This window comes from Apis dorsata, unplaced genomic scaffold (assembly GCF_000469605.1).
Source record: "Apis dorsata unplaced genomic scaffold, Apis dorsata 1.3 scaffold_5, whole genome shotgun sequence".
NCBI classification, from domain to species: domain Eukaryota; kingdom Metazoa; phylum Arthropoda; class Insecta; order Hymenoptera; family Apidae; genus Apis; species Apis dorsata.
Window position 1 is genome coordinate 739,945 of NW_006263308.1, and position 11,257 is coordinate 751,201.

Genomic DNA, 11,257 nt, shown 5'->3' on the forward strand with positions numbered 1-11,257 from the left:
CTCGCTCGCACCGCCTCGCCTATACACTGCTCTTTCTCTACACCACACGAGTGAGAATCCAGTTTCTAAGCGCGAAAACGGCTGGACCACGTGTACGCGTTTCAAAACAAACACGACGAACCCGCGTGTTACATTGGCGGGACGATATTACGTTTTATTTCAACTCCCCTTCTCTCATCCATCTTCCATACGTGTTCGTGGAACTTTCCGTTCCCTGGCGAAAACGACAAATTCTCCCAGCTGTGGAACAGTTATCCCACATCCGAAAGAACTTTTTATATTGTACGTTAAACGCATTGACAAACGAATATTTTATTGCCGACAATTCTCGATTACCAACTATTATTTTTGCATCATTTCTCTTTGAGTTAGTTGTGGTTAATGCATAAACCATAACAACTATATTTAAAATGTATAATCACGATATTATAATGCCAATATTTATCAAATAAATTGTTTATTTGAAACGAATAATTATTTTTTTAGAAATTAGATTTATTTGAATATAATTAATATCTATTTTGCATCAATCTAGTAACTACAATCAATATCTAACCATTACAATCAATAACTAAATTTTTTAAAAATATCATCAAATGTTTCAATTCTTACTCTTTTTTCATTTTCATGTTATATGTTTTAAATTTCCATTAAATATATATATTAAAAATTTTATTTAAAAATAAATATGTTATTTTTAATATAAATAAGAGGGTTCAACTCTCTCTCCACGAATCAGTCACGTCACGAAAAATGCTAAGTTAAAGACAGGTGCGATGGAAGCAAACCGGTGGAAGAACGTGAAAATGCGAGACTGCGTGCAAAATGCAAGGAGTATGCATCCAAACCAAAGGTATCGAGAGAAGTGCAGGTGGCCACAACCAGCAGGGAACTTTTGACAAAAGAGACCACTTGAACAATTTCCTAGCATACAAAGACGCTCCACACCGATAGTATACATACAAACATTCCTTTTGATAAGCTGCTTAACGAGAAATTTAACTCTTTAGATTCTTTCATCCTCTTTAAGCATTTCACTATTAAATTGAGAATTTTTAAATGCACGCGGAAAAATGACAAGCAGACAATTCAATTCAATGAATAAATCGCCATTTTGTTTAAAATGTTTTTCAGATATAGATGATGTACTGTCTACAAGAATACTGTGAAATATGATATATATATTACATACATTTAATATTTAATATTTAATATACATGGTAATGAGCGGGTTGTTTTCAACCGGTTCGAATTTTTCGCTTTCGTAACATCGTTTTCCAACGCGGTTTTGTAAACAAGATAATTAACGCAAACACCTAGACACGCGATGACCGTCTTAATTACACGCCACGGTTCGACGATCTAAGGGGAGCGAAAGTGCGAGACGAATAGAAAAAACGGAATAAAAGAGTAATACTGTGGTGCCTTTGATCTTGTCACGCTAATAACTTGTCAGAAAAGTTAATTAATAGAGAAGTCTCGAGAAGACCAGACCAAACGGGCAAGCAAAGATGATTGACTTCGTTACATATCTCTTAGTTAAACCGGAAATCAACTTCCGCTTTTTCTTTTCTTTGCGATTGTCACCACAAGAATCCAATCCGTTTATCATCTACATCAATTCATAGTTGCCACCTTTTTTTTCATAGTGACGCATCACTTTAAATATTTTATCTCGATATTACGATTGCTGATAAAAATATGAAACGTAAAATTTCAAATATAAATTGAATTTTAATCAAATAATTACGGATTAGAAATCTATAATAAAATTGTATATACGTAATAACTGATACAATGACTCGACGTTTTTCAAATTGAACCTTAAAATAAGTTATCTTCCGAACAAAAAAAAATTACTTATAAATAATCTCTCCTAAGAGATTGTAAGAAAAGACACAGAGGCGAGAGAGAAATAAGAAATGATCGACCATGGCAAATTACGCAGTATCTACGCACGCGAGCATCAGACGCCACGAGGAACGTCGACGATAGAATCAAATTTTAAACATTTACTCACCGAATTTCCAGGTGTGGTAGCGTCGTCCGTAGATTACCTCTTTTGGTCGTTGGACGTATCACAACAGGTCCTTGCAGGCATAAACTTCTTAACGAACACTCACGAATAACACAGAATGAACACTACATCGAAGTATTCACTGTACGCGACAAATTCACTAAGAAAAGTACGGTCGCACGGAGTAGCACGCGGATATGACAGGACGAACATAACCTTACAACCGGTGTCGCGGAATATGTCGAAAGTACGGAGACGAATCGAACGAGAAAACCTACCGCGAGAAACACTATAAACACGATGGACGATCGTGAAGCGAATCCTTCCGATCAAAAGTTCGAATGAACGACACATGAACCATTCATCCCAACGGAAAAACGAAACACCACTTTGCTCCACTCTCTATCGTAGAAACATCTAACAAGGATACCGCACCACGAGGCTTTCCGACACAATATCCGCAATCCGCGGAAGGACTGTCGTTCGAACGCGTTCACCCGCGCCCCTCCATCGACCATCAACCGGGAGAGGGAAGCCAGGTATAACGAGAGGAAGGGAGAACTGTCGAGTCTTTCAGTGTTGAGACTGCGCGGGAACGAGAAAGAAGGACACATGACCGGCGCCATTCCATTAGAGGGTAGGAGAAAGTGAGAGGGATGCTATACTTCACGAGCGTAGCTAGCAAAGGGCGTATAGGTTCTATAAAAGTAAAAAAAAAATTTATTTTTAATAATTTGAATAAGTAAAATTTTACGTCTTTATTTGTCTTCGTAATTATTTTTATTGGACTTATTTGAATAAGTATTATTAAATCATTATTAACTTTAAATAAAATATTTTATATAATCTTATGAAAAAAAAAATTTTAATTATTTGAAAGATCAATATTATTTATAAATTATAGTTATCAAAGTTTAATATATTTTTTATTATTTTTTTACATTTTTTTTTATAATTTAAAGATTAATAATCGTATTCAGAATATTGTAAATTTCGTAATTTATATAAATTTACGTTCAAATATATGGTTAACCGTTACTTTCGTATATTACTTTCTTTTTAATAACAAGACTATGTTCGAAGAAAATGGAACACGTTTTACATATCATGTTTATTACATACCTTTTTTTATATACAATCTTATTTGTTTGAATATTATAAGAAAAATTACAAATTACAACACAATTGTTGCAATTAATGTCAAAATAAAATAATTAATTGAATTCTGTAGTAACTAGCTAAATTTATGGATCAATTTAAAATGTGACGCCATTTTCTCGTCAAATATTTTGTAGATATGAAACTTCTTTTTACATGTTTTCTTACAATATAACTATAAGATAACTTTCAAAAAATGATTCATTTTCGAAACAAAAGATATTTATTTCTAATAATATTATATAATATCAATAAAAAAATGTTGAAATCCATACCGTTAAAATCTCATGATGAACTTCATGCTCTCTCAATTGTGTAAAATTCCGATAAATATTTCTTTCTCGACCGTTTAATAGCGTCGCGCCTGTTCACGGTCAGGTTAGCCTACCGGCGCGCGCTCGAAGACGAGGGGTCGGGTAGGGTCGGGAGGGATCGACCACCAAGTCAAACGACCGGTCGAGTTTGCGCAGTGGACAAAGCATAACCGCAGTACAAACTTTTTCCATGTTCGAAGGGGCAAATAACACAAGCTGTAACTGCGGTAGGTAGAATTCTGAAAGAAATACGATAAGATTCTATAGGTTGAATTCCTAAAAGCTACGATTCACTCCCCTATAGTTCTCTTCTTGCGAAATACGTTATACCTGCAAGATTCGATATAACGTCACTCGCATTGCATCTTTCGATTATCGAACGAATAGTTTTACAAGCGTGACATTCTTCACAACGGATATGCGACTCAAATGTGAACACATGTTGAATTTGTTTATTGATAAATATATATGATGGATTAAAATTGTTCGAATATTGTTATAATACGTATTGTGTACAGAATCGATGATGTTTATATACATTGGACACTACATCAAGATTCGTTTACATGCCAAGACATGTCATCTGATCAACTATTACACAAATCCATGTTATAAAAAAAATCATTCGATTGGATTACAAAACTTTTGACAGTGGTTGAAATGTTCAACGATTTGAAGGAATTTACGAGGTTTGTGATTTTTTTTTTATTAAATTGCATAATTGATCAAGCCTCGTTTGGACAAGAATCTATTCATGATTTAAAGAGATTTGTTTTTTGACATATATACTATGTTACAAAGAAAACATCTATAAATAATCTTTTGTTGAAATTTCACTAATTCAAAGTATTTATAATAAAGTATTTTCAATCTAAATTTTTTTATAAAAATTTGAAAGTTGTTAATTATTCTAACTTTAAAAATATAATAATAAAATTTCTATAATAATTATTTCTTATAAATTCTACAGTAATTCTACAGTATAATTCTATAGTAATTCTACAGTAATTCTACAGTATAATTCTATAGTTGTAATAATAAAAATATTTAAATAAAACAAAAGTAATGGTCTTGAAGGAAATTTAACTTTGAAAAAGATCATCTGATGAAACATTAGTATTGCCAATAGCTTTTATCTTATTCTATATATGGACCAATTAATGCAAACAAATCACATGCTCAACCTTGGTCAAGAATTACAATCTCTTTAGAGTTCATTCACTTTGCTTGTGGTTATCTATATACCAAGTGTTTCCAATGATCATCTTTCATACCAATATAAATCCGCAGACATCTGATCAAATTATTAACAGTCATGTTGCAAGAATATTTTTCAATTTAAATTTAATTGTAAATAATTGATTAAAATCAATAATATTATCTCAGTTTCTTCAAAAAAAAATCTGTGAGCACAGGAATAATTATAATTCAAAATCAAAATTAAATAAATTCCACGTAGCATTTGCTCCACATAAAGTTCAGCTAAATTAAAATTGTGAAAATTATTTCAAGCGTCATATAAAATCAAATATTTAATTAAATGAAAATCTTGTATTGAAAATTATATATTTCTCAATGATATAACTAAACACATTAAATCTAAATATTAAATCTAAATATCAAAATTTCAATGCTAATGATATTTTTTATTATTGAATTATTATTAAAATTTTATTATTAATATTATTATTGAAATTGTAATTTTATTGTCTTTTATTTTTAATCATTCTTTTTTTTTTTAACATATGATTTTAAAATTAACTCATTTATACATGCCTGAGTCCCATTTAAAATATTTGAAATTTAAATTAACATGCAATAATATAGAATTAAAAATCGAGAATGTAATTTCAATTTTAGAATTAAAAAAATTTTAAAAAAGATCATTTTCGCTTGATTGTGAAAAGCACATCAAAAAATTTGTAGCGTGAGATTTTTCATTCGTAATTGGGTTCTCGTGCATATTGATATTGAACAGATTCGTTACGCTTTCTAAGCGGATCTATTCGCAAATATTTTTCCAGAAAAATGCTAGATAGATAATTCTACAATAGACAATTACACGCCCTCATAAGCCTTCTCGATTACAAACGTTCGCGTCCCATTCGTATGTCCCTTTGTCTCCATTTTCTATTCGTCTTTTGTGCTAATGCACAATTAATTAGATCAAGATTGATTATCGATTTCCTTCATATAAAATATTTGAAAATCGAAAGAATTGGTCCTAGTGATTTCAATTTTTAATAATTTAAATATTTGACTAATTAAATAGTTCCATAACTATTTGACTTAACCTGAAGATTACAGAAATTTTGAGGTTAGAATTTTTAGAATAAATAACACGAAATTTATATTTATGTTACATTATTGAATAATATAAAAATTGTAAAAAAGAAAACAATTTTGACAAACTATACATGTTATTATAATAAAATAATTGTAAAAGTATATAATAGTCGTGTAATACATGAATGTCTATAAACTTTAACTGTGAACGTAGATAACTGATAATAAAATTTTCTTTACTATAAAAGCTTTCTTAGAACTGAAAGCAGAAAACTCTTTTCGAGGTTGTTTAAATGCAACACAGTATCATAAAATACAAAACGTGTCAAAATGATTGACGTTTAAAAATGTTTTGCAAGTTCATACACGTTTTTGTATTCCAACATGTAGTAATTTAATAATTTACATATTTGAAATATCAACTATATTCATATAGTATATATAATATTCATTCGATTTCATTTTATATCCTTTTCATAAAAATAATCACTAATAACAATAATAATATACATTTTCTTTTATTTTTAATCATTCGTATAAAAAAAAAATTTTTATTTTCATTCTATTAAATTGTTATTTATCTCTCAAAAAAAGAGATGATGTTAATATCCAGATCTAAGGCTAAGAGAAATTTAGAGAAGGAAATGTTTGTATATGGCATGCTTGTTCTATTGTTTCCGCATCGGAATGGTAAATTGACATAGCAGGTAACAGAATTACGGAATCGTGCGTACGTTAAGATGACACAATCAAGACTGATAACGTAAAGCAAACGAGGATATTAATAGAAGATGCAAACGTTCCTTCGTAACTCGCATACAAAACGGGATTTCGCTTTTATCTGCCTTTATGGCCATCGTAATTCTCTTTCAAATCACTCTGTACATTGTTGTAAATTTACGACCAAATTCTTTAAATTTATAGTTAAAATTTATACGATCGTTGCTCTTTATTTGAAAATCGAATTATGTCAATTTAAAATTGTTCATTACGTGATGGACGTGGCACGTTTATTTAATAATTAATGACAATCGAAAATAGGATATATTTTTTATTCTATAATAATTCTCAATTTATTTTCTCGCGTTAAATTATCTCTTTTTCACTTATCATTCGTGATACATTTTAAAAAGGTTAAAAAAAATTCAATCGTAAAAATATTTTAAAAAATTCAATCTTATAAATATCATTTATTCCAAAATTCACCGGAATAAAAATTTGAAATATTTAAAATAACCATTGAAAAAAAAAGTGCTATATAAATGTCAATCGTTTAATTTTCGAATTTTTGGATAAAATTTCTCGATCTATAGATCGAACGGTGAATTGCAGATTGTAAATATTCTATTCCAAAATTATTGAAATAAAAATTTAAAATATCAAAAAAAAAAAGTAATTTTAAGAAATAATAGTCATATAAATATCAATTAAATCATCATTTTTGAATTTTCGAATAAAATTCTTCGATTTATAGATCGAACGATAAGTTGCAAATTATATAAATAAATATTCTGTTCCAAAATTTAATTACACCACAATAAAAATTTAAGATATTTAAAAGAATTTTTAAAAAAAATAAATAAATACGAATCGCTTTATGTTTGAGTCCTTGGATAAAATTTTTCGATCTTTAGATCGAAACGATGAGTCATCATTTTTTTATTAAATGACACAATGGAAAAAATCGCTGACAAATATTTAGTATCGCTACACGTAATCATTTTCGTCTTAGTCGATCATTATTTTGTCTGCAGACGTACATGTCGACGAAAAAATCGAAAGAAATAAGAAACGAACTAGCAAGGCGAGTGCGAGCATTAAAGAACAGATTGAAAGTTGAATTATTAATGGGCAAACTGACGCTCGGCATGTAAATCATATGGAAATATTACTTTGCCACATTTTCCAACACAGAGAAAATATTCTATCATAATTTCTCGTGTTTCCTTCCCAGAGAAACGTATTTGTTTCTTTCTTGAATTTAATTTTCTGGCTCTTGTAACCAGTTATAGCACTCTTGGGAGCGATTCATGTACGAATCGTGATCCACGAGTCCAGGTAATTATTGTCGTAATTTTATGATAATTGAATAATAAAGAACGATTATTTATTAAAATTTAAAAATTCTTCTGAGTGAAGCATAAAGTTTGAAGGTAGGATTAATCATTAAATAAATTGTGAGATTTAAATAATAAAGAGGTTAGGTTAGAATTATTTCTGAAAGATCTTGGTTTTTTAAAAAAAAATTAATTAACGAGGTATTGATTTTTGTATTTCGAATATAACTCGGGATTTTTTATATTTGTTTTTATCGTTAGAAGTTTCTGTCTGAAACTTCAGTTCTTTATTTTTTCGATATATAAATAGATCATGAAATCTGTTTCATATACAATTATTGCTTTCGAAACGATGATCACTTTTCATTCTTGATTTTTAAATAAAATTTAAGTATAATGAAAAACAGAAAATTCTTCAATCCTCATTCTTGATAAAAAAAATCATAGATATAGTTCGATATATATATCGCTTTTAAATTTTCATTCGAAATTTCTCTAGAAATCTCGATAATCGTTTTTAACTTAAGTTAATGAAAAACAGAAATTTTGTTTCCAATAAAATATGACAAAGAAAGGGAAAAATTCCAAAGAACACGTGTTTTTGATTCGATTATATTTTTTTTTTCCATCGTCACGGGTAAATATATCTATAAAAAAATATCATAACAATTATATACAATGACAATTATTAGTGAATCGTTAAATCTCTGATGAATTGAAAATACGTAATACGAAATATATCAACCATACCAGAGTATTAAAAAAAGAAAAACGACAACAATAACAAAATGCATGTTTCCAGCAGTAATTTAACAAACGCCATTTTGTACATACAAATCACTGAATTATAAAATGGTCGATAACCAATATGGCATCCTTTATAGTACATTACCATTCAAAAGTATTAACTACATTTTTCTACAAAATTTTCAACGATATTTTACAAATTCTACTGTCAAATTTTTCGACTTATATAATTCAATTATTTAAATATAAACAATTTTTAATCCTTATTATTTTTCATTCTTACATCTCAATCAAACTTTGTTCCAGGATATTATTCTTTTCCAAATTTTTTTCTTATTTTTTAACAATGAATACAGATACATAAAATATAAAAAATTAAATAAATCAAATTATATAATTTTCGATTCGACATACTCTCAGAGACTCGTTATATTTTTCATATCATAGAAAAATTTACAAACAAGCTACACCTACGGTCTATTAAAAAAATTTTTAAAATTAATGTAACTAATAATTTCGAACAGCAGTGTACACTATCTATACATTTTTCTAACAATAATAATGTCGTCGCTCTTTCGCAGGCAACGAATGATTTCTCTGAATTATACAGTCTTGCGATCTCGTGAATCGTTCGAGCGCGATACGATCGAAGGAAAAAACGGAGATGTTCGAGGTCCAAGATGGCGGCACATGATGACCCCCAGGCCCAGGCGATGTATCGCGTTTCAAGCTTCCAATTCGATCCTTCCATTTAAACACTTAATCTCTTGTACTTTCTCGAATAAACTGCCGATCGTCTCGTACCCTGGACGCTCCCGATTCTGGTCCTCTTCAAATGTCGTATCACGGCTAAAACAAAGAAATAAAGTCAGTTTACCTTTTGATACCGTTGTTGATTCATCGATAAAATCTTATTTAAATTATACATCATTCTCGTCAAATATTACTTGATATATTTTGAATATATTGTTTATATACAGAATGTTAGATTAGGAGTGTTTGATCGTTGAGTCGATAATATAAATATATACTCGAGATATTCGAACGAAAATAGATTTCAATATAAATAGTGTATAATTTGTATTTGATTATTCTTAGTTCAAAATCTAATCAAAAATTAACCTGTGAATTTCCTTGTGATTATATCCTGACATATTTTCTTATTTCATCTTATTTTCACAATTAACGTATAAATTTCACCAAACAGGGGACATCAATCCACAACATTGAAAAACCTATTCTCTCTATTAAAATCGTTATAAAAAAAATAATAAAATGTTTTATACATTCGCATAGTCCAATTTGATCGAGTCCCTATGCCTCAAAAGTCATTAGATGACATCCAACGCATTCCAAAAGTTGATTAGATATAAAATATTCTTCTATAAAATAATCCCGCTAAAAAGTTAAACGACGCGTCGTCGGCCAGAATCCTGAAAGCTTTCCCTTCTTGATCCATGGTTAAGGTTCTTCCCATCGACGGTAAACCGAGAACGTTAAATCCCGGCGTGTCGTAAAACCAGTTTCACCAAACTTCCTCGCTCGACCAACGACGACGATTTATCGCCGACCTTTACGGCCAGCCCTTACAAGATAATCCGCTTCGCCAAAATTCTTGATGCACGATTTTGCATGCCGTTTACACGATGGAACTTCACGCCAGAGATCCCCTCGTACGTAATTCTCTTCAAAGTTTCGTTTCTCCCAAAGATCGTTATATCGTAATCAGAGAATGGGCCGATTAATCGATACTTTGCTTCGATAATTTAGAATCTGGAAGAGGTTAAGAGTTAAGAGGGATATTCTATATCCTAGTTTTATCGACTGAGAAGATTCGAAAATAGTATAAGACAGTAGACGTAGGGAAGAGTTTTGAAGGAATCTTAAAAAGTTGATGGAAATATCGATCGATACACGTAGATATACTTAAAAATAACTTGAAAAATGGATCTTAAAAATTGAAAGGAAATATCTCTTATCGACTGAGTAGTTATTCCAAAAATAATCATAAAGTGAATCATTACGATTATTTGTAACCAGAATTGGGCATTGATTCGTTGAAAAATTAACTAGTTAAAAGTCTCCAATAAAATTACTTTAATCTATTCTAACTATTATACTAATCGATCCCTTTTTCATATAACTCGACATCACAGTTATTTGCGATTATCGTTACGTTTTTAACAATAAATTATCAAAGTCAAATTATCAACTATTAAATTTTACCCTTTTTTCCTACGACTAAAAACAAAAGAAAAAAAATTCCTAGATCCTAGATCCTTGCAGAGATCACATCAATCTCTCCTACAAGAAACTTTCTTATTCATAAAAATTCCGAAGATTGAAAATTTCCTCTCAATCGACTCGAAAGAAATAATAAAAAAAAAAAATAAATAAATAAAAATAACGAATTAACGAAAGAATATATATCGACGGAGAAACCTATCGTACCTCGGCCTTCTGGGTGTCCACGCTGTTCAACGCCACAGCTTCTGCGGCAGGCTCCTCCCGCTTGTTCCTCTTCACGCCGAAGATGGTTTTGTACGTGAAGGACGACAGAAGGGCGCCACCGATGGGGCCGAACCAGTAGATCCAGTGATGGGACCACTGATTGTTCCAGAGCGCCGGTGCCAACGACCTGGCCGGGTTCATGCTGCAGCCCGTGTACGGGCCGACTG

At 30.4% G+C, this 11,257-nt stretch overlaps 1 protein-coding gene across 2 annotated transcripts in view; it reads right to left on the bottom strand.

The window, feature by feature from the left end:
* Nucleotides 1–11,257, bottom strand: part of LOC102681264 (aquaporin-like) — a 36,107-nt gene that overhangs the window by 6,238 nt on the left and 18,612 nt on the right. Inside the window, exons 5-6 of one of the 2 annotated variants that reach the window (XM_006607514.2) lie at nucleotides 11,031–11,257; nucleotides 8,429–9,428 (exon numbers count right to left, since the gene is read on the bottom strand). The exon at nucleotides 11,031–11,257 is cut by the window's right edge and continues 2 nt beyond it. In XM_006607514.2, the coding sequence (XP_006607577.1) occupies nucleotides 9,423–9,428; nucleotides 11,031–11,257 (233 nt within the window). In that variant the 3' untranslated portion in view covers nucleotides 8,429–9,422. Of the gene's footprint in view, nucleotides 1–8,428; nucleotides 9,429–11,013 lie in introns of those variants that run through there. The other variant, XM_031508075.1, reaches the window with a different exon arrangement.